This window comes from Apus apus, chromosome 5 (assembly GCF_020740795.1).
Source record: "Apus apus isolate bApuApu2 chromosome 5, bApuApu2.pri.cur, whole genome shotgun sequence".
In the NCBI taxonomy this organism is placed as follows: Eukaryota; Metazoa; Chordata; class Aves; order Apodiformes; family Apodidae; genus Apus; species Apus apus.
Window position 1 is genome coordinate 4,303,462 of NC_067286.1, and position 24,860 is coordinate 4,328,321.

The 24,860-nt window shown below is 38.4% G+C and overlaps 1 protein-coding gene across 4 annotated transcripts in view; it reads left to right on the forward strand.

The window, feature by feature from the left end:
* NELL1 (neural EGFL like 1) overlaps positions 1-24,860 on the forward strand; it is a 287,360-nt gene that overhangs the window by 89,597 nt on the left and 172,903 nt on the right. For 3 of the 4 annotated variants that reach the window (XM_051622053.1, XM_051622049.1, XM_051622050.1), the window contains exon 12: positions 1,843-1,971. The exons of the other annotated variant lie outside the window; for it this stretch is intronic. In XM_051622053.1, the coding sequence (XP_051478013.1) occupies positions 1,843-1,971 (129 nt within the window). The remainder of the gene's footprint in view (positions 1-1,842; positions 1,972-24,860) is intronic. 4 annotated transcript variants of the gene reach the window in all.

Genomic DNA, 24,860 nt, shown 5'->3' on the forward strand with positions numbered 1-24,860 from the left:
TTTACAGAGAATTTTTAACAAAAATTGACATCTCTAGTGGTACAAAATGAGTAGTTAGAGTAGTCATATCTATTGATGAATTTCAAAGGTGGCAAATAAACAATGAACAATTCTTAGGGTTATGATGTGATATTGAAAATTAATTGGTGACTTGTGCTTGGCAGAAAGTGCTGTTAGAAAAGAACAATTAATCTGGGACTCGCGATTTGGGATGAAAGTTAATCCTAAGAAGACATCCCTTTGGCTAATTCTAAGTGTTAAATATGCCTTGAACTGATCACAAGGTAAAATGTTGACTCACTGGGGTAATGAGCACCCAGGATCCAAGTGTTTTGGGTTTTTTTTTTGGTGCAGAAAATTGTGCAAGGAATATTGTAACTAAAACATGCTGAGAAATATGAAATAATTATTGCAGGTTTGGATTACAAGGAAATATAAATGCATAAATGTAAAAAAACCCTAAGACTGTAATAACATTCCACACTAAGTGAAATTGTGGTATTTTTATATAGCTTTGTAACACACTGATACGTTACATTGGTTCTAAGTGGTTATATCTACCAATAGTAATAAAATATAAAATTAATATTGTATATGAGTTCAAAGGAGAATTATTATTCTAAAGGAGGAAATAGACCAGGATATCATAGTCTTAGGGGAGACAGTGATAAAGAAAATGTTATAAAACTTGTTGTCTCTTGGATATTATCTAGAATGCCACCAGAATAGTAATCCTGTGCGGGGAGTGTAAATTAAATGCTGAATGAATAAGTTTGGAGAGATGGGTTCCACTGTTTAGCTTCAATTATAATTATAAAAGCAAAAATGAGAAGTAAAATACTGTGATGGCATAAATAGCTAAAGGCAGTGTAACTGCACCTTTTTGTACCATTATAAAATATACCCAGGCTTGACAAGGCTGTATCTGGAATACTTGAGTGTTCTCTACCAGACTGTGAAATGTATGAGAACTAGAATGGGGTTGTGCAGCTTTCATGAGTTGATTCTTTTTTTGGGGAAAGAATTCTTGTTGTTAAATTGTATAAGGTATTTAGTTATCTCTTGGAGTACTTCCAGTAGAGTGCCTTTAAAGAGATAAAGTTGCCATTACTTTTACTTTAGACTTTAGGAGAGGGAGATTTTGACACACCTTTGAGAAATATTGAAAATCAGGAAGAAAGAACTTCAGCCACTTGTGCCTCTAGAGAAGAAAGTGAGAAAGTTGGTTATGTTTGGGGAAATGACTTTGTATGGGATAATAGAAACTGTTCACAAAGAAGCTACTCAGAATTTGTGTCAAGGAAGGAGAGATTAATAAAAATTCTCCCCTACCAAATCTGATGCACGGATTAATTTTAAACTGTAGAAACAATTCAGATAGTTTTTAATGACAGAATTAAAGGCAGTGCAGTGATGTTGTTTTGGCTACCAGAGCATTTGTCTCATTTTTGCTTTTCTAGAAGGATGATTGATTATATGTAATAAGGGAACTGGGAAGGATTTTTTTATGTATTACACTTCAGTATGCTTTTGGTGTCAGTTAGCATCACACTTCTTGGCAATTGGATGTAAGGTGGCATTTTATCCTGAAGAGATTCAGTAGAAGACTAATACATTGCCATGGCTTCCTGCTTTGAAGTGATTAAAGCTAGTCATGCAAATACATTTTTGAGCACAGTGGCTTTACTGAAGATGAATTGATGAAGGAATCCCAAAACCCTGTGTGCATCAGGTTTAGAGAAAGAATTTCTGGAATGCCAAAGATTTTCAGCAATCAACATAAATATTAAATCCGAAATAAACATCTATTTAGTACCAGGTTGCATGTGTCTTGTGTTTCAGGCCATAACTTCTGTGCAGAGGGACACAAATGTGGTGAAAACTCAGAGTGCAAAAACTGGAACACCAAAGCTACTTGTGAATGCAAGAATGGCTACCTCTCTGTCCAGGGGGACTCGGCGTATTGTGAAGGTAAGCAAAGTATTCAGAGTCCTGTCTCCTTATCAGCCTCCTCAGAAGCAGTCTTAAAATCAATGGCTGATGAATGAATTTCATTGCAAAGTTCAGTTTCAAGATGGTGAAGATCACAAGGGCACTTTTTGCCTTTGGAAATATAGATTGAAGATTACAAGTCTGTGCTATGATGACCTATCTGTGGGAATACTTTGTTGTTGCAGTTGTGCCTTGGCACACCATGTTCATACTGTCATTGCAATTGTCAAGATACTGCTTTTTCAGACAATAGCTGCTACCTTCTAACATGTTTAGGTTTGGGCAAAAACTTCTTTATAAGATGTCTTAATGTAGGAAGTGGGAATTCTGCTGAGATTTGTGAGAAAGGTGAGTGTGAGGGTGTAATGAGGCTTGGGCACAGAAATGATCTGCAGTCCTTCCTGAAGTACTTCTGTGGGCCAGGCACTTTTTGGAAATGGTTTTCCTATGATACAGAAGGAATCTATTTCTTAGCTGAGGTACTTCTGTTGGTGTATTGTCAGGAACAAATGCAATGGGGAGTTATTCTTGTTGGTTCTCGGTGATTTCGAGAGCTTGCTTGTTATTCATAATTATGATGTATTTATGAAAAACTAAAATGATGAATCAACATATTCCACATGCCTTCCTGCCCTTGAATTGTGGTGTGGGGTTTTTTGAATGCTGTTGTATGTCAAGCTGCAATATCTTTTGGCCATCACAGGAAGTTTTTGAACTACTTCTTAAAAATATTTCCCTGATTCTTTATCCAGTAGTTCTGGTGATGGAAGGGAGATGGCTTTTTTGATAAGCTGTTAAAATATAATGCAAGACTTGGAAGACAGGATGAAAGAATGAAAAATAATTGCATGGACTGGGCTTAAATGCTCTTGCTTTAATAAAAAGACTTTTTAGTATATGTAAGTGAACAGGACTGCTTTAAATAGCAGTTTATAAAGCTTTTCAGTAAATTGCGACTACAAATCTTGTGATATTTAGTCAGTTCTCTACAAACAAAAACTTGAATGGTTCTATAATATGAAGTTGCAGTAGCTGGAAAAGCAGTTTACACATTTCTTTTTAAAGGTGGGCAGTGGATATAAGTATATAGGGAAATTTTTGTACAAAAAAATCTGTGAGAAGAACTGCTTTATAGGTACTGCAAGGACTACTCAGAAATCAGAAGGCAGTAATAAGGTTCTTTATTGGCTATAATACAGAATCCAGTATTCTTTTTTGCTGTTTTAAACAAAATCAGTGCTTAGTGTTTTGATTTACCTAGTAGCAGACATGAAACATCTTGTCTCAAATAATTTTGGAGATGTTAGCAGTGCATTAGTGATACTGGTGGGAAAACGAAGAGATTTTTGAAGAAATTAGTGGGAATTACAACAAAGCTGGTCTATGTTGCATTAAGTTTCTGAAGGGCAAATGAAATCCTTTACTTCTGTGCATGTAGGTGAAACATGAGGCAATAGAACAAACACAGCTGCTTTTGTTGCCTGAGAACTGTTGCCTGGGATAGATGAGAGAGGTTTTCTGGATGTTATGAAATTATGGATTTGCTGGAAGGAGAGTAGCTCTGAGGTGGTAATTTAGAGAGGAGCAGGCTCTTTAGCAAGGGGACTGACAAATCGATTAGCCAAGAGGGGACTCCTCTCAGCCCTGTGAAGAGTTTCTTTTCATTCCACAGAACATCTATTCCTTTCTGCAGAATTTCTTTATATGCCTCACTAACCTCATTTCTCTCATCTATGTGTTTAATCTGCTAAACAGGATCATTTAATAGTTGGCTGTATGATGTTCTCGAATGCTTGGCGAAGCTGTAATTTGAATAAAGGAGGTCAGAGACATGTATCTGAAGGTACAACTTAGCAGGGTGTTGGTATAGTACAGGGGTGGATTTTGGTGGGTTTTTTTGTGGAGTTCTGGATTTCTGTGTCTACTGTGAAAGAACTGAGTACACAAAACACATGAACAACAAGTTGTAAACATACACAACACCTATGGAAGGAAGATATGTAGAATTACTGTTTCCTTTGAGATGGTGAGGTTAAACTATTTCATACTCATGACATGTGCTGGTAAGTGGCAACTTAGTTCAGAGTGCACTAGATAATTAACCTGGAGCTTTCCAGCATTCTCATCTCTTCCACTGTATTTGAAACAATTGTGCCTGTGAATTCTAATGTGTGTTATTATTTTACCTAACCTGTGTTTTTGTCATTGTTTCTGCTTGCTCTTATTCACACAGTGTTATCCTGCTGGACTTTGTAGCATCATTTTGATCTTGCAAGGTTACTGAAGAGTTGTGTTTAGGTCTGCTTTGCTTTTGACATGTGTTTGTGTCTTTCTTTTTTAACCTTAACATAATCGTGTCTCCGATATGGTGGAAAAATTAAAAAGGTTCCAGCTTTTGTCAGAGAATTGGCATCAGCAAATTTGTGAAATAATTAACAAAAACCTAAGAGGCTTTTACTGTTCACTCTCAGTAACTACTTTTCAAGTAATAAGCAGCTCCTTGTGTCAAAACATACATGGAGGATGACCACTCCCTGTATGTGTTCTGTTAGCGTAGATGTGTTTAGGAAAGGCAGTTTCTGAAAACAAACAAGTGAATGAAGCTTGTAATGAATGAAGGAGATGAGTGGAGATTCTCAGTGTTCTGTAAGAGCAATGTATTTCACTTAAAACCAGAAAAGTGGATTTTTTTTTATTTTTTATTTTTTTTTACATCTGCCTACTGGCCTTGTATATATGAGGCATAATTAGAAGATCCATCATTTGCAGAGAGATGGATAGATACATTTATATTAATCAAGTTGACTGAGGTTTACTGATGGGGATACTTAGGTACAAGTGTTGGACCAGTGTCCATTTATCTGTCTCACATGGATGGATAGATTCTGGGAATCACGTAAGTGGCTGGAGAGGCCAGTGTCTGCAGGATACAAGCATTCAAGTTGAGAGTTAGTTACACGTGGCACAGTAGGTTAGTGGCAACTAACAGGACTGAAACAGAGAATTCATCTGAGTCTGTCTCATGCTGATTCTTCCAGACACGTTATGTGATGCATAGAGCAGACCTGCAAATACTCTGTGCTGCTTCAAAGCCAGAAAACTCCATAGCCTGTGGCTACTTCACAAATACTGATGGGACAATCCTCATAATGCAAAGAGACTGGAAAGTGTCAGCACATGGCGAGTCTGAAGCTCAGAGATATGAAATGAGAAAGATCAAGCCAGATCAGCAGAAAGCTTGGCTTGTTGTTAGCATGATTATCCTCACTTTCTAAATGCTAACAAGAAAAACAGCCATCTCTTCTGCAGATAACGTGTTGATTTACTGCTATGTATTTCACAGTGAAGAGCAAAAGCAGAATAATTTTGTCCTGCCACATTTCCGTTGTGCGTTCTTACCTTCTTAGCTTGAAACATTAACAGCCCTTTTCTACCTGCAAGGTTGTTTTATTGGTGCAAAAGTGAGTATTATCTAATTGCTGTTGAGTTGTGATTCATTGTGACAGCTGTTTAAATCTGAAGTGGGATGAATCTCCCAGTTAGTGAGGAGAGGCAGGCATTTACCCTGACAAGACTGCATGAAGCAAGAAAGTTAGTATTAACCTTCTGTCCTTCATGCCCAACTACTTAAGCCACCAAGAAACACCTAGTGAAAGTGATAACAGTAGCTTACCACAAGATGTCTTGTCATGTTGCACTGCAGTATTTTCTCCCTTTTTGCTTAGCTAGGGTCAGCAGAGAATGTTCCTGTGATAACAGGTATCACATAAGAAAGGATCTGTTGACTGAAGTGGACCTACAAGATTAATAGTTTTATAGGCTGTGCTTTCTCTGTGTAGCCAAGTAGGGTGACACATGCCCTCTGGGTTGTCTTCCAGCTGCTCATATAAGGAGTGTAAACAAACTGTGTGAATCTGAGTTGGTCTTTTAGGAACAGATAAGAAAACAAAGCTATGTCATAAGAATATAAAAACCAAACAAACCACTTTCTCTGGCAGAAGCACCTGTTTGGCAGTGGTTAGGATAGGATATCTCAGGTGAATTTGATTTGCTTTTAAAGAAGGGCAAATGTGGTGTTAAGAATGTCTTGTATTGGCTTTATATATATATATATATATGCATACCTCCTTTACTGGTAAATACATGTGATATTGACAGAGAAGATCTGTGAAGAATATATTTCTGTGGGATTTATTCAGGCAGTATAGTTAGTTTCTTTCTGTGACCCGACTGTAAATTTTTTTGGTGTGGATACCATGCTCTAGAACCACTAGTGTCTTTCACTGAGAAGGAACTTGACTAAGTCACTCGTTCTCTCTTGTGCTCCAAACACATTATCTTAATTTGTTTTTAAAACCTTCTTGCTGATTTCATAAAATGCCACATAAGCTATGAAATGGAAGCCAAATTCAGAAAATCCACTCAATTGATAGTGTAAGGAAGAGTTATGATTATTTTGTTGGGATGTCAGATTTGGGGGTGGTGGCATAAAGATGAGTGAAAACCTTGGGAGACAACGGAGTGCTCTTTTGCCTCTGAGCATGGACCCAAGCGTGCAATGTGGACAGACCAGACAAATTGTCAGCCTGAGGAGCCATATTACCATGTGGTTGTCTCCTGTAGGTTCTGCTCCCTGGCTGGGCATCCAGACTCCCTTCTGCAATAGCCTGATAGTGCACATGGTGCCAGGAGAGCTGCAGGCAGGCAATGTGACTAGGGTTAGAGACATCTCTGAGGCTGGGGGCTTTGCTTTCAGACCAAGCCATCTGACGACAGACTAGATGAAGCTTTGTAGCTCACTTACTTGACAATAAAATTTTAAGGCTAATATTTTTCTTCCTCTTCCTTATTTTTTTTTTAATTGGCCTTTTTTATGTGTTTTAATTTACAGCTCTGCAAAGTAGTTGTCTCAGTATTTGAACTTGTAAAGCAAGAAATTCTATTCTTTCTTAGGTTTATTGAACAATATTTTTTCCCAGCACAGGAGTGTTGGTTAACTTACTAACATAAGGGCATCTAGCTCTCAATCTGAGTGAGAGTGAGCTTGGAACCCCAGGATTCTGCCACTAGTTATTTAAAAAATAAAACCACATTTAATTTACTTGTAATTTGTAGATATGTTCCAGACACATACAGTCTGGAACTGTATGTGTATGTCTTTGGTGCTTAGTGTTTTTTTTTTTTTTCCTTTGATGATGTCAGATGTAGTCCCAAAATTATTTCCAGAAAGATAGGTATGTAAACACGTTGAAAAATTATGTTCTAAAGTTACTCACTTTAATGTAGGTTTGGTCAGAATATGTTTATTGTCTTTCAGAAAAAAATAACTGCAATATGCAGAGGAAAAAAGTGTTTTTCCCATTTTCACAGAAATGAGGAAAAATTGGCCTTTTAAGATTAATTATGTAGTTTCAAACAGAAACAACTTGCTATCAGCATGCTTTAATGAAGAACAAAAATAAAATTTACTTCTGTTGCAAAACGTAGAGGAAAAAGAAAATCTTTCATCATACAGTGTGGCTTCTGTTATGGTTCTGAAGATGAGAGGGCTTCATAAAACTTACATCTAGTTTAATTCTTTGACTCATCACTTCCTCTACGTAAAAAGCTGTTTAGTGTGCAGAACTTTTCATGAGCAGTTTAAACTGAAAAAGAATAAACTCAGTCCTGCATGTCTTCAGAGTAAAAATCTGCTGTCAATCCAACATATTTCCACAGCTGATGTATAAAATAAGATGAATTTTGCTGAATTTTCCTCTCCTCCTCTGTAGTGATTTCATTGCAGCTGTTCTAATTTCACTGCATTGTGGCTTGGGAGATGACATTAACATTATGTGGTATCATATAAACCTTCTGTGTAGCAGTGATGTATGGCCATGGTCTTGGATGGTGTCCATTGACTTGACTTCTGGGTCAGCTTTTAATGATGATCCTTCTGTTCCTTGTCCTCTCAAAAAACCTGCCTCACAAGGTGTTAGTTTTTAGTCACTGGATGCTGTAATAATCTTCTGTGCCACACAGGTGGACATATATGCATAACTGTGCACGTCAGATTCTTGATAAAACTGCCTGAATTTAAAAAAATGGGACAAATATTGATGGCAAATGTCTGTGTTCATTGCAAATGCACTGTATTTTTCTTTATGCTGAAACCGTAGCAAGGAGGAGGGCAGGGGAAGAATCTAAAGATGTTACAAGAAGGTCATCCCTGCTGCAAACACTACCTCCGTGGCAGCATTTCGGTTAGAACCAAGTCCTCACACGGAGACTTAAAAAAAACCACCCCCCAACCCATGACAGACCAAGAAAAAACGCCAAACCGCCCAACCCTTGCCACAAACCCACAAAAGAACAAAACCCACCCCTTGTCACCCCTGCCCTTTTTGTAAAGCTGTGATGTGGTGCCAGGTTGGTTTTTTATAACAAGTTCAATATTTCATCAACACACACTTGCTAACATACTCTTTTAGGACTGCAGTTACCTGACAGTTTCAATTTTCAGTTTCCACTGATGTATGTAATCCTATTGATCAGTCCCTTCTCTTGTTCAGATGATGCAAATAATACATTTATCTGCCTACTGTTTTTGTGGAAAAAGACTTTATTTTAAATGATAATCTAAACCGTTGCATGAACTCAAATTCATCTTTTATAACAAGATCAAAAGGCAAGCACTTGTCAGTCAGTCTCCTGTATTTGTGGATTTATGGGCTTTAATAAATGAGACTGCAGTTTTCTTGTGGTATGAGCTGCTAGCGGAGGAGATTGAATTAAAAACATAATAAACCCTCCCCCCTGCCAAGTAAATGTATATGTTTAAAGGCAGAGTTGATACACTTGCTAGTAGAGAGCAGGTTTTCATCAAAATGTTAACATTTTTATACCAGGAAGATTCAGGAGCTTGTTGGAAAATTATGTTTATGCCTTATATGACTCTAGATGGATTATTTCTATTGTCAAAACCACTTTGATATTTACAAGTGAATTAGTTCAAATGCATATTCCAACTACCAAACCCTGGTGCTTTGGTGAAAGTGACATTTTTTTTGCCATCCCCTGGAGTAGCTTCAGCTCTTTCGGTGTAAAGTCATGCTGAGATTTATATGAAAAGAAATTTTAATTTCTAATAAGGTAACCATATGTTTTGGAGTTATTGTAATAAAGTGTCATAAATAATTATGACTCCATAGAAGTTCAGCCTTGCAACTGTCAGTTCTTATGTGAGTAACTTGCATTTGAGTAGGTTGCAATCATTACTATTAAAGGGGAAAAAAAACCAACCCTCTTTCACCCCTTCAGAATGGCAGTGAAAATCCTGCTCTTTAGGCTGTTAAGACTTTTGTTCACATGGAAGGGCTGGGGATGCTCTTTCCCCTTCAACAAATGCTGTTACGGTTCAGTGTTGCATTCTTCAGAGTTGTATCAGACAGAATTTGATGTCTCATGTAGAAAGCTGTGCTTTTTACCTTTGGTATTTGCCAAGAGTAGGCTGATCGTTTCTAATACAAAATGAAACAATACTGGCTTAGCTCAGTGTCTGTCTTTAAGCACTTTCTCTCCAATCTATATTTGCATTCAGCCTCCAAGTTCTCCTCGTGTGCCCACATTCCAGATTTGGGGGCAGGGGGGCATTTCTCTATTTTTGAATTTGTGGAGGGCAGGTGGGCAGGAGCAGAGATGGGACTGACTTTCTCTCTTTAGGACAACCTCTCTAGGAGGTCACCTAAAGTTTGAGTGCCTCATAAACTGCACTTTGCAGCATTCACTTCTAACTACTTCTAAAAATACAGCTTTATCTCCTTTTTAAATGTGAAACCCAGTGAGATATTGTTGGCTGCTAATTGTCACAGAATCTGGCTTAAAAGCTGACCATTAGGAGAAAGGAAAAATCATTGTATGTTCCTGCTGGGTCAGGTTAATTTCTTTACATTATTTGCACTATTTTTAATTTGCCTGTTCCAGCCCTGAAAGAGGGAGTAATCTATGCAATGAATGGTGACATGATACGTATATACTAAGCCTTGTGAGCAGAAGAGCTCTTGCTATTCTTTATCTGTTAAGCCTTTGTATTGATCCTGGTATTGCCAAAATTCTTCCATCAAATTATGACACAGTAGAGCTCCTGTCACATTTTCTGCTGATGTCAGTGAAGGAGGGAAAAATTTAGAAGAGCAAACGTGTGGCAGCGAAGCAAAGAAAAAAAATCTGAGTGTTTCTTGTAGTGATGATCAGAAATGTGTTTGCTTGTGAACTGGACTGTAAAATGCTGAAAAATGTTTTCGTATAATGAGGAAGCTTTGCTTGGACGTGAATGGAAGTCACTTACCAGAGCTTCTAGACAAGTTGCTAAAAATTGTGTGCTCAGCTCTTAAAAGCAGTCATGGAGAACAGGAGAGGAATGCATGGTTCCATTTCAATATGAGGAAAAACTTCTTTACAGTGAGGGTGACAGAGCCCTGGAACAGGCTGCCCAGGGAGGCTGTGGAGTCCCCTTCTCTGGAGATACTCAAGACCCACCTGGGTGCAGCCCTAAGTAATGCGCGTTAGCAGGGGAGTTGGACTAGATGACCTCCAGAGAGGTGCTTTGGGGAGCCAGGAAACGTAGAATGCCCAGGGTCTGTGATATAGGTCACAAATACAGCAGCTTGTGCACCCAGAAAAGGACATCTAGCAGATGTTTCCTGTTGACCGGTTACAGCATTAAAATTGAAGGCCGTGCTCTACCTAAAGGTAGTTACAAAAGAAAAGAGCAACCAACCACCCCTTTCTCCCCACAACTGTTAATTTTTTTGGGAAACTACTGAATGAAATGAAGCTTTTATCCTTCAGTCAAAAAAACCCCAAACAACCAAACCTAAATGGAAAAATCATGTTTTCTCATAAAAATACTTTTTATTATTCTTTCTAATATAATGTGTTTTGCCCTTGGTAATAGCATAACTGGGGGCTGTTTCAGTAAATATTATCTATTGCTTTTTGCTTTGTGTGAATGTTCTTTGTTTACAGTAATGGAAAACCAAAATTGGTTCTGCAAGTACAAGAGTCTCTAAATCCATGACAAATGTCAGTTTATACTGACACATTTTTTCCTGCAAGATTTATGAAGTGACTTAATGTTGTGTTTCTGGCTATTCAGAGGTAATGTGCATATAAAAAACAAAGCACAAAAGTTAAGAAATCATTGGAAAAGCTGTTATTGATAACCTGGAGCTTTCCTTTATGGTTAACTCTCTACTTTCTTTGTAGGATTTCAGCATGCGTATGTTGTATCCTTTTCTGGCAGGCCTGCTTATGGCTTTTGTTCAGATTAATTGGAATTGAGTTATACCCTGTTTGTTATACCCGGGGTGTGTCTGTATTAAGGGCAATCTATGCTGAATTTGTTGAGAGACATAGAGCTTTTGACATTACCCAGATGCAGCAGGTTTACACTGGTATGTAGCAATTTTAATACATCTGCTTCTGCTCCCAGCTCAAATTGAGATATATTTGTGTTAAGTTTTACTTTCAAATAATAAAACAATTCCCTGTTTTTTCAGTGTAATTAACTTATGGCAACACATTTACAATTTTAATTAAGAAAAAGGGCAACATACTGTTTTCTTACTGTATTGCATGAAGAGCAACAGTTGAACTGAAACTAAATATAAGACTGTATTTTTCAATTGCTCTGTCCTGGTAAGAAAACGAAGCTTTACCTGAGCCTTCATGGATGTAGGTTCTGTTTCCTGGTTTATGTCTGTAGAGGTTTCTCTGTTTTGCTTTTCTGTCTGGAAACTGGGATAACAGTGTTAGCAAAATCCTTTCTTCTCTTGCTGGGATATTGTGAGGTTTACTGGATGAAGGTAATTGATAAGGGACAGCAAAATAATACCACAAAGTAGACTGAAGTAAGTGTAGAACAGTAAGCAAGCTGCTTATATATTAAGGTTCCCCCCCCCCTTTTTTTTTCTAATTTACTTAATGTTATTGACAGCTGAGGAAAGCTGTTATATAAAATATTCATGCACATATTTACTTTTTAGAAAGATAATTCCTCTTAGTCTTGAAGATTTGTAACAGACAAATTTCATTTTGGTAAGTAGCTGTCTCTGAAGAATCTCTTTAAAAGTGCTTTCTTCTAAGACATCTACCTCTGTTTAATCATCTTCTTCTTTGTACTTGAATGTTTTTGGAGGCTGGGGAAAAGAGTTAAGAGAAGTTAGAGAAGGACTTTGATTCAATTGAAATTAGGACAAAAGTATGGACAGCATCTACAAAGATAACTCTTAAATTGATGTTAGTTTCCTATTGATTTGCTAACTCTCAAAATACTTTCAGTATTCACATTTTTTTCTGAAAAGATACCTTATAGTTTTTTCAGCCAGTTTGGAAACAGTCTGTTCTTCATACCTAAGGGTAAATTTCAAAATACCCTTTGGGTACTCTAGAATTTTTTCACTGTCTGTTTTTCTTAGCACTGTCTTTTAACTTCCTCCTTTAATTTCTACATTAGACACCTCAGTTTTTCTTTTCAGTAGTGACTATTTCTTATTTAATTGCATAATATTTTTATTGGTTCTGTTGAAGATCTTGCTGTGTTTGTATCTTCTCCTGAGCTCCCTCACTGAAGCTCTATATGCTTCATACCAGTTGTCCCTGTAGGGATCACTGTGTTTCAATAGTAAAAAAAAAAATCATTTTCTCTCTGCTCGCAGACTTAAGAAAGTGTTTGACAGTTATCAGGATAAAATGGGCAATGCAAACTGCTTTTTATTTCTCATCTTCTGTAGGATTGTTTACTTCTCATCTTAATTTTCATTGTTTTGTTTTCCTAATTCTTATGACTCATATTTTCCCTTCAAGCTTTCACCAGAGCATGCATCTGTACATATTGGTAGCTATTAGTGCTGGGATAATTATATGAATACACAACAGCATCTTCAGACATGAATGTTGAGCTAGTGTTAGCCCAGAGACATGCTGTGTTTTGCAAAAAGAGAGATGATCTAATTTGCAAAGAGTTTGCACTGAAAAATGACTGGTTGCCTGAGGGCTGGCTGCAGGCACAGGCAAGGCAGGCAGCAAACCTCCATCGGAGCAGGTTGGCCACGCATTTACTCTCTGCTTTCCATGTGTTGAGAGCCCGAGAGGAAGGGCTCAGCATTGCTTCTGCTGCCCAAGGCACAGATTGTAAAATAGGGCATTACTAGAACATCGTGGTGGATGTTCAAGAAGTAGCTGTTGCCGTTCCCACGTTTTCCTCAGGAGCAGATCTCTCAGGTTTTTGTTCCCTTGCTTCCCAGTCTTCCTTCCATAAGGCAGGAACAGTTTTGTGCAGAGCTGATTTAGCATTTGGTGATGTCATGACTATGCTGTTAGTTGGCTTACATGGGATTCCATGACAGCCTGAAATTGTTGCTGATGCATTCCTGTTTCCAGGAGTAGGAGCAGTCCTGATTATTTTCTCTCCGTGAAGCTATGAAACTCTTCCTTACCTTCAGAATATGGACATTCTTTCCATTGTGAGTTTCTTAGGCAAAACAGGATGAATTTTGCAGTACTGACATTGACTTGTGTCGTAACTTAACTGACAAAATGGAAAATTGGGCAAGCGCATGGAAAGATCAAGAGTATTTCTAGATATTAGAGTTTGTGTAACCAATGATTAGGCTGATTGACACTCTTAAGACTCTAGTTTTAGAGGTTCCAGATTCATGCATGTGAAATATTTTTCAGTGAAGTGCTCTGGTTCACTGGAATGATAATGTTTATTTAAAAATCGCTATATGTTGGTAATGAAGTTTCCTCCTTTCAGTTCGGCACAAGTGACATGGACATTAACCTTTGAAGGCCAGACCTTCTGCTTTGTTCTGCGGCTTGCTTTAACCTGTAACCCCTTAGGTCACTTCATTTACTTTTAGGCTTTCAGTGTAGCTGGCTGCATCAGCGCTATTGTGAAAAGGTCAGCAGCAATCTGAAGTGCATTCAGTTTGTGAAAGAACGTAAGCCACAATTTCCAGTCTTTCTTTTCCATGAGAATCACTTCAGAGCCTAGCATTGCCACTCCGTGTGGTTTTCATCTAACAACCTGTCTGTACAAACAGTAATACTGGATTTGGCTAAAACATGGCACGTCTTTGTGGCTGGAGGGGCAGCTGATGCTTGACAGCACAACAGCTGCAGTGCACTAACATACCTTCTAGTAATTAGCACCTTGCTGGTTTTACTGTCAGTGCTAGCCTGTGTAAAAGGCTAGAGAACACTGGGTGTTAAAAAGACACACAGCTTTTGCCATGCACTGTTTTGGTTGCCAAGAGTACTTGTGGTTACACAGGGGAAGTGGCAACTCAGTCTGAATGCTAACAGATTCTGGCAGTTGGTTCTTGGTTAGTATTGGCATAATTGGATATTCATTAATGTGCAACAGATGATGAATGTGGAGGAGAACTGAACATTCCTCTCTCATTAAACATTTGGAAACAAATTAATTTCTATTCCAGGTAAGTAGGATTCTTTTTTTCATAGTTAACACAATGTAAATAACAGGAACTCAGTTCTGTCTTATTTTGCAATTCACAGAAATCTTGAAATGAACTAATGAGGGACACAGGAAAAAGAGCTGTATCTTGGACTACACAGGGATATAATCAATATGAATTCCTCCGAGCTGTATCTGTTTCCCCGCCACCCCATTGATTTTGTAAACATTTTAGTGTTGGCCATAATCCCCTTTGTACATAAATAATTCCCTGGTAGTTTCTTCTCTATTTTAATTAATTCTAAAGTGACCGACTTGAGACCTTTTCCTTTAATGTTATTACTAAAACTGAGAAATTTTCCCTCATTTTCTTCACAGCCTTAATCTGACCCCTGTGAAATCAGTAGGCATATTACATTCTCAAGAATTGGTGCCAGAGACAGCCAGAAAGTGTCAGAGTTAGGAACTGCAAGAAAATTAGAAATCTTGAGGGAAAAGCAACCCGTTTATAGTAAAGTATTTTCTTTATTTGAACTTGCATGAGTTTCTGTTACAGTTAATAACTCCCTATCCTTCAAAAAACAAAAACAACTTAAAGGAGACTGAGATGGTCCTTCTGGGACTGCAGAGCTGCGATACAGTCATTATACCCTCCTTCTCAACGAAGGATACAGGGAACATGAGCTGCCTATTTCCTGTTAAATGGAATTAGTTTAAAAAAAAAAAAATAAAAAATCTTTGAATCTATAACCTGGTCGATTGGTGCAATTTCTTTGACTTAAGTCTTGGAAAATAATATTGCTTGAGTTAAAGAGATAATGCTGAAATGTTTTTGTTGTGATATAAAAACATGTATCCAACAATTAGCGTAAAAGCTGGCACTGTTATTCCTTTAAATATACATAAAGCTGTAGGAGGTATTTTGGACCACAGATGGAAAGACTGTATCATCTGTTAAACTGTTTGGAGCTACAGGGGATAAACTGAGTTAGGGCTGTCTGAACTGCAGCAGCATCAGTCGATGTTCTTTGATATTCCTGATCAGGGGTGTGTTTAAACCCTAGGGGAATTTTCTTTGAACATATGTCAGTTGTATGTCTTATCATAGGCTGGCTTTATATAGTGGGGCATATTAGATTGTCGCTTGGCTATATCAAGAAAAAAATGTCTTGCTTCTTGGAAAAAATTGAGAATATTTTTGTTGCAGTTGTTTAACCAACAGCAGGACTGAACTGCTTTGTAGTGCTTAGCTGAATTGCAAGAATAATGTTATGGTAGGCACGTAGACAGGAGATACCCCTTATATATATAAGATTAACCTGAATCAATGTGCTTGTAGTGTGCCACTGAAGTTCCGGTGTTTTGGTTTTTGCTAATTTTATAGTTGGCCTTCCTTAAGAGATGCCATTGCAGTTTCAGGGTAGCTATACGATGCCATCGTAGTCTTGGGGTTTTGACTTACTCGTGAAGTGCTGGAGCATGTCCAGAGGAGATGTACCAAGCTGGTAAAGGGTCTAGAGAACAAGTCATATGAGGAGTGGCTGAGGGAACTGGGGTTGTTGAGTTTGGAGAAGAGAAGGCTGAGGGGAGACCTCATTGCCCTCTACAACTACCTGAAAGGAGATGGTAGGGAGGTGGGTGTTGGCCTCATCTCCCAAGTGAATAAAGACATGACCAGAGGAAATGGCCCAAAGTTGTGGCAGGAAAGGTTTAGGTTGGACATTAGGAAGAATTTCTGTAATGAAAGAGTGGTCAGCCACTGGAACATCCTGCCCAGAGAGGTGGTTGAGTCACCATCCCTGCAGGTGTTCAAGAAACCTGTAGATGTGGAACTTCATGCTCTCCTGGCTGAGACTGTAGGGTTTTTTGTGGGTGTTATTTTGTAGAATGTGTGTGGTGTTTGTGTTTGTTTGGGGTTTTTTGTGTGTGTGTGTTTTGAGTGTGGGGTTTTTTTTGTGTGGGTTTGTTTTTGTGGGGTTTTTTGTTTGGTTGTTTTTTTTGTTAGGTTTTGTTTGGTTGGGGTTTTTTGTGATGATGGTTGGCCTTTCTGATCTCAGAGGTTCTTTCCAACCGTTCTGTGATCAGATTTATCAGTAAGCATGTTTATTTGTCACATAGCATGAGAACAGATAGAGGAGTTATTATTTCCACAGTGTCTAGGACTTAGGTTTTTGGACACAGGTTCTCATTGTGATAGGTGTTATTCAGTTGTATAATAAAAACTGGGTTTGTTTTCCAGGAAGCTTTATAACCTAAGTACAAGACAAGAGACTGTGTTTCAGGTGAGAGGAAGAAAATGTGGGAATATGGCTTGAAGCTGAAATCCTAGACCAGCTTCATTTTAGCTAAAGTAAAATCCTGCTTTTTTGTGTTATTAGTTTCTTCTTTAAAATTTATTTTGGTAAGCCTAGAAAAATTCTGTAGGCATGTACTGCATGTGGTGATGGAAGTAAGGCAGAGGGATCTCTGTGAAAAGTAGGAAGCTGCAGTAAGTTCTTCAATGAGAACTGTCAGTTTCTACAACAAACTTGGCCTGCAAGTGAAGAGGTCTGCAATGTCCTGCTCCACAGGGCAGGCAGTCACTGGAAAGGGTCAGTAGTTAATTTCCACCACGGGGGAGCTGCAGTGTGGCATGCTGCCCCATGTCAAACCGTGTCAGGGCATAACAACAGAAAGCCACAGACAGCTGGAAAAAATGCAGAAGTGTGGAACTGGTTGGAGTCCACCTTGAGCTGAAACCTTTGTTAGGGCTTTACTAGAAAAGGACTATTCCAACTGTCATGCTTGGGATGATACTGTTAACTGGAGAACTAATGTTCTCCAGTGCAAGGTGAAAGAATAAGTGGCTGTATTTGTTTGGCTTTTTTTGAAAAAAAAACAACAAAAAACAACAAACCAAAACAACTTGTCAGAAGTGACTGTTGTGATTTGATTCTAATAGGGAGTCAACCTCTTGGCACCAAACGAGTGACTGTAGGTAAAATGGGATGAGTACATGATAGCCCTTGAAATTGAAGACACACATGACAGAAAGTGGCACATCAGTCAAGTACCGTGCGGAGATTTTATTGAATCTAAATAATGCGAACTTGCACTCACACATGGACTTGTGTAGCTTCACATGATTAGAACTGAAAAAAATGCTGAGAGTAGGGCTGTCAAGTGCTGTATGGTCCATGCTTTCCATGTGTTGGTCCTCCCCTGGTGGCCACTGGGGAAACTAGAGCTGAAAGCTGTTCCTTGTTCCACTTCTGGCTTTTCCGATACAAGAAGTAGCGTTGGTCAGATTTGGGAGGACCCCTAGACAGCACCCAGTTTCTTGATTTCTCCAGCATGTTTGGGCTGTGAAGTTCAGCTCAGTAATCTGTCCACCAGTTAGCTTTGTTGCTCATGAGGTGGCCTGTGGTAGTTAAGTGCTGATGTGATAACGTATGTGTGGATGAAGTACAACTTACTGAAAGGTTTAAGAGCTTTTTCCTGTGTGTATCTAGTGCACTGTTACTTGCACTATATCATAGAATTGTAGAATGGCTGGGGGTTAGAAGGGACCTTAAAGATCCTCTAGATCCAAGAAAACCACAAAACAGAGTCCTCAAAATATTGTGAGGCAGGTATGATGCTGCTGTGAAGTATTGAACTGAACATTGCCTGAGGAGTTTACCTGAATTTTGACTTGAATGCAGTGCTCAGTTCTCATGTTCCTCTGCCCTTATAAACCAACTCTTTTAAAATTTAGCCATCAAAGTTGGCTTGAATGTGTGTAGTGAGATGTAGGGATGAGGATAAATGTTAGTGTATGATCAAATAATTGTTCTTTGCTGTGTGTGCTGTGCGTTTCCATTTAATGACTTCAAGTATCTCACATCAAGTTTCATGTATTTCCCTCCATTACCTCTGTCAAAGAAAGAGTGATGTTTGCTCATTATCACAGAGTCACTTTGTTGAGATGAGGGGCAATGCTAAAGGATGTTCATAAACTGTGAAGTTACCAGAAAAAGTGTTGTAACCTCTGATAATGTGAGTTGCTTATTTATGAAGAGAAACATCACTCATAGCTGCATGCTACATGCATAGCTACATCTGTACCTTTGGGCTGTTGTTTGTCTGTTGTAATCTTGTTGCAATAATTAAAACATCAGAGAAATGAACAAACCAAACCTCATTTTAGTGTAATAGAGCTTATGATGCCTGACAGATAGAAGTAATTAATTTTTGCATGAAAAGCAGACAGTGGGAGTGCTATCAAAACTGCACTAACCAAACCGTGTATTGAGGAGGGACTAAACACATTTGAACTGCATGGAACTTACTGACACAGAAAACATTTGGGTTTCCTTGTTTGTTCCTTGCTAGTATTTTGTTGTACTAAGAGGCTGCATTTGTCATATCTGAGCAAAGCCTAGTTACTCACCAGCTGCTTTTGTTGCATTTTATACTAAATTCTCATTTACTGCAAATGGTATCTTTCCTTTCAAAAGGTGCCAGCCATATTTTTTCTAGATGTCTCATGAAACTTGATGCAAACCCCAGGCGCACTTGAATGTGATTGACTTTTTTAATTTGTTTGGACAGCTTAGATATGTAGCCTCTCCATCATTTCTTATTTTTTTGATAAGGTTCTTGATTTTAGCTGAGATTTCTGAGAACTTTGCTGATTCCTGTGGTCAGAATCTATTTTCTCTGAAGCTTAGGACAGCAGTTTTACTTGCTGGCTCTAGAAGTGAATAGTTAAATATCCTGCTTTTAGCTGTTCTTGCCTCACTGTCTCTAGGTGGGCATGTTGGGAGAGTTGAACAGCTATTTACAAGTGGTTTAAGCAGAATACAAGTACTTTCCCAAGCCTTTTATCATTCTTATTTCCATGTTTGGAGCACTGACCTTTTTTTTTTTGTGTGTCTTTACTGAAAAGGTTTCTTTGCCTCTACATGGGGTCCTTGAATTTCACTTCCAGTGGAACTAGAGCTCAGTGTGGCCCCACAAAAGCAGCAGCTGATTGCTGGGGCCCAGCATTGTTGAGTTGCTGCAGTTCCCAACACTCTGGATTCCAAGAATGCGTCTCCCAGGGGACCAGGAGTTGACCTCACAAAGCAGTAATGATACAGAGACTTGCCCATTGCCACAGGGACAGGAGCAGTGCTTGTAACCAACAGATAAAACAATCCTGTCTTTGCTGTTTGCAGAGCAGATTAGAAAGTGCAGCACACGCAGAAGAAATGGTAAGTTCTCACAAAAGAAAACTCTGCTTATGAGTACCAATGGCCACTACTGACAGGTTTGTTTGTTTTTTTTTTCTACCAAAAAATTAAGCAAACCCTCCATGGGCTATTTGTAGTGATTAAAAAAAACCCCACGTGGCTCTTTTGAGTTAGTAAGGTAGACTTGAATCAAGTTATCTGAGCTTCATGATGACACTTTAAATGACATTCATCTGCACATCTCAGGTGACTGCCCACGTCATTGAATGTTACCTTGATTCAACTTAAAAGTCACATGAGATACTGCTTTTAAGCTCAGCAAATGAGGTTTTTGTTGGAATGCAATATTTAGTAAGAAAGTGTTATTAAAATCATAACAGGGCTTACCTACTGGCAGTTCCCTGATGCGATTGGAATGAAGTCCTTTTCAGTTTTGTGATGTGTTTCTTTCTCTCTTCATCAGTATGTTATTCTGGTGGTTTGAAACATGTGGGTATGGATTTTTAAAAAACCTTCTACAGAAGTTTTTTTAGGATCCCTAGCTGAGCAATCTCTCTGGTTTTGTTTCTTCAGGGGATGAAAGGGCTCACAGCCCCTCCAGGAACAAACTTTCTGTATCCAGTAAATGCCATGGTTAATTAAATTAAGTTAAATAAGAATATAGTAGGTAGACAAGTTATGCTATATGTTAAATAGTTGAAGAGTTAAATATGCTGTATGAGGAGGAGGAAATAGTTTATTTTTCTTGTGTACGAATAGTGAACTAGTTACAGCATATGATGAAAAGGAGTGCAGCAGAAAGAAAATGTATAGTTCTCATGTTAGAGACAAGCTGTCAGACCTTTTCCCTTGCCTTGGTAAGTGCCTCAACCATTGGCCTTACAAGGGAAATTTCAATCCCTGCTGGTGAATCTTTTATGAGCAAACATAAACCAGTCCAAGCTTCACCTGCAGACAAGTTTGCTCTGATCGTTGGGATGGTGGCCAGGGAAATGGCAATGTGAATCCTCTAAAGTGGAGGAGTGACCTGGACACTCAATGTGTCTGAACACATTTAGTGTTTGAGCTGTTGAACAGAGGGAAGAAGCCGCTTCTTTCTCCTCTGTCTGTTGGAAAAAGAAAAAAAGAAGGTTGTCGCCTTTTTAGAGAGAGGATCAATTCCTAAAGATACTTCAGCTCTTAATCTTCAATTTAAATCCTTAAATTCTCATGACTTTAATGGGTGTTTTAAGTGCTTAAGTAGGAATTAGGTACCTACACACTTTGGTGTAGAGGTGTCTCCCCGTCGAATGCAGTGAGGCCTCTAAGCCTGGAGGAGAGTTGGGATTTGAGCTAAACCCTTGTCAATATATATTTTTTTTTTTGTCAACTAACCCAGGCCATTTCCTGCTCAGCAGGCTCACTGATGTGAATCCCATGCTGTGAATTGCCCTTCTCTTACACATGGACCTTGGATCTCTAGCTCAGGTTGATAGATTTTTGGTCTAGGAACCAGACCCCTGTACATCTTAGGGAGCTAAGAATAGTTTTGTGGAGTTGTGGCCTCTAAAACAGCAGTTTGGACCCAAGCATTTGTTATGTCTGCCTCTATGTTGTTTGACTAAATAATTTTAATAATTAGAAAGATTCTGTTTGTATGAGATGAGTTGTCCTTATTAATAGCCTATGGAGTAAACAATTGCAGGAAATATTTAAAGATAGCTCAGGGTAGCACTCCTTTTGGCTAGCTCAGCACAAAGAGCAAAATGTGGGAACTCGTTTGGGAAAGTGAGCTTCTGTATCCTTAAAGATGAGGAAACTAAGATGAAGCAATCCAAGCCTTTTCTGAGTTTTATTGTCTACTGAACAGGTCACTCAATCCAGTAAAGGGATTTCATTAATATACATATCAATAAATAAATTCAGTTATGTGATTTATGCTTATGTTATGAGATGATGCACAGACACTTTTCTGTACATGAGACATGAATGTAACTTGAGAATAGTCCTGACTTAGGATCTTAAATTGGGTGCACAATGTAAGATCCCAACATTGTGAAAGTTAAAGCACAATTTCTAGTAGAATTTGGTGTAACATTTAGATCAATTTTAAGGACAGGTCGGAGACTTCCAGATTATATTTGAGCGATGAAAGGCTTAGATGAACGAGTGGTGACCACTGAAAGATTACTCATGTGCTTATCAGTTTAATTTTTAATTGCTGCAGTAGCATCCTTGAAAACGTTGTAACCTGTCATCCTTACTCACTGTAGTAAAAGAGGAAGGTAATAAAAAATATGTACCTAAAGAACAGGTGCTTTCTCGTGCAAAAGTTAAGGAAATGCCCTCTGCCATACTGTTTATTATTTATTTAACTGTTCATAAGAAGTGAAAGGAAAAAGAAACAAAGCAAAAATAGAGAGAACTAGAAATGTGCATCTGTGGATGTCCTGGCATTTCTTATCTGAAAAGGTGATGTTTTAATTACCTGAATAGATAGTATAATTGTGGGTAGAGAAGTATTCTGATTGGTAGTATTAGAACCAGAAAATAACAGAAAGTGGAAACTTCATAGTTGAAATAGAATGCACTAGAATGTGGTTTTATGTTAGAAAGAATGCTAATTTAATCAGACTTCTGTAACACTCAGCTGTTTTATGGCTCATGCTTCATTTAATATCTTCATTAGAGGGTGAGTAACTTTATATCCGAACTTGAAAAAAATTCCAAAAGTAAAATTGAATATTGGAGTATTTGTAAACTTGGTGATTTGAGTTCTTTTATTCCCTTTGAGAACAGAAAACTCTTAATGCCAAGTTTCAAGAGCTGGATTTAAAAGTGCTATTCTTTACCACCTGTGGAGATCCGAGGTCTTTTAGAAGTCCTTCCATTTCTTTGTGTGGTTCAAATGAAATAGAATATTTGGGACAATTTCACAGGGTGGAGTTCTTGTCTTTACCACGTTTTACCCATTGTAACAACATCTAAGCAGAATTCACACCAGCAGCAAGGATTTTGTACCTGTTATCACAAATTAGCACCTACACCCCTACTTGGGTGGGCTCACCTCCATAATGAGAGCTGAGATTTGTGGAAGTGCCAGTAGATGTTCCACCCACACATCAAAGATCTCTTGGTTGAAGTCAGGTGCTGAGGCACTGAATACAGTTCCTTGTAATTCCTTGGAATTACTAACTGAAAAGGGTACTTGCAAGTCTTCTTGAAGGGGAATTTAAACAGAAATGTGTGGAAGGGAAAAGGAGACTGTCAGTGTTTTATGTTATGCAAATACATTATCTTTTCACATCTGTGCTGCTACTTCCCTATTTGCTTATCCTTTAGTATGTTCAGGTTAAGCTTTCATGAGTTGTACAAGTTGTCAAGAGCTGATGGTGATTATGATTGTCCCCTGTTTTGGCTGAGAATGCTCAGATGCACTGGCAGAGCCATGTAGCTGTGAGAGAGAACAATAGTGTCATTGACTCTCACTTGACATGTCCTTTCTGTATTTTTGCATCTCCACTTATGCTTTTATTGGAAAAGCCAGGCCTGAAAAGATAGGAAACTGGTCTGAGAGATCAGTATAGTACATTTTGCTTGCTCAGCAATGGATCAGCTAACCAAAACCATTTGTGGCAGGTATTTGCCGAAGCTTGTCTTAAAAAACCTTTAGGGATGGAAACTCTACAGCTTCAGCTTGGAATTTTATGCCAGTGCTCTGGTGATTTTGCCATAAGAAGACCTCTTGTCATACCTAGTCTAAGCTGCAGTCTCAATCCTAATTTAATGGGATAGTTAAAAAAAGCAAGAAAATGAAGTCTAGAGAGTCAGTGTTATATCTGAGGGTTCAATGAGTCAGTATCACGTTGTTGCAAAAGTTGGCAAACTCAATCATGAAACAAGTACAAAATGTAATTGATCTTTTTGCTTCCTTCAGCATCACAACACATCACTTAGAGCACTTCTTCCAGATCTGAACACTGCATGTAAGATTTGGATTTACTAGAAAAAATTCAGGGATGTTAAGCTAACGTAATCATCCTTGAAAAGGGTGGTGGTCTTAGGCTATTGATGAGGAGGACACAGCGTAACAATCTTCAAATACATGAAAGGCTGCTGCAAAGACTTCTGAATAGTCCATTTTCACCCTTGTGTTCGGTGTTGGGTTTGTTTGTTTCCTGCAAAACTGACTGATCATTTATTATTCCCACTCAGTATCAGTGTAGTTTATTGTTTCCATGTAGGTGCATAATCTTGCCCTTTTCGAATTATATTCTATTTTTAAAGAATTGTTTCTCCAATTTGTCAAGACATCTTTGAATTCTTATGCCCACCAATGTTCTTTTAATTCCTGCCAGGTTAGCATGTTTGGCAAATTTTGTTTGTTTATTTCATCATCTAGGTGAAAACACTGAATAATATGAAAGTCAGGACAAACTCTGTTGGCAACAGTGCTTAAGATGGAGTTTCATTAGTAAAGCAAATACAGGCTTCACACACAGTTCAAAAGTTCTTTTAGGACACAATGTATGTCACAAGAAATCTTTAGAGCCTTAGCTGATCTGTTGGTATCTTGAAATAACTCTGGGGTCTTCAGGGAAAAACGAAAGAGGAAGAGGGCTGCAGTGTCCACATCCCATTGTGAAGTGACATCTATGCTAGGGCTTCCAGATGCTGCTCATTCTTACTTCAAAATATATTTTTGTATTGACTGTGCCCATTGCTGTGGAGGGCTGCAAGTGATCACTGCTTCCTTTGGGAATTACGAAGGTGGATGCTCAGCTGATGTAACTGAATCGTTGCTTCAGTGTCTGACTTCTGTGTCCCAGTTCCACCAACTAAGTCTGCCTCTGTTTAGCTTTCAATGTTGTGAATAGTCCCATTGAGTCAGCTGGAACTACTCAGGTGCTTCAGGTTGAAAACGTGGAAGTGCTTGGCTGGTTGTGCCTTTGCACTTTATGACTGTTCAACACTTTGAAGATATTTCTATTGAATGAAGTTATTACCTTTGAAATTTTCAGCTTTGTGGGATCGTGACTTTCTGAACTTCTAGCATTAGAAAATGCTTTTGTCCATGAAATTCTAAATAGCTTGCAATTCCTGCTAGCTGCTGTACTAAGAAGCTGTAACTTAATTTACTTCGCTTGATCTCTTTCGGTCATTGTTGAACAACATCATATTTTTCACCAGCATTGTCCCTTTTTAGCTGAAACAAGCTCACACTAGTGAGCAGT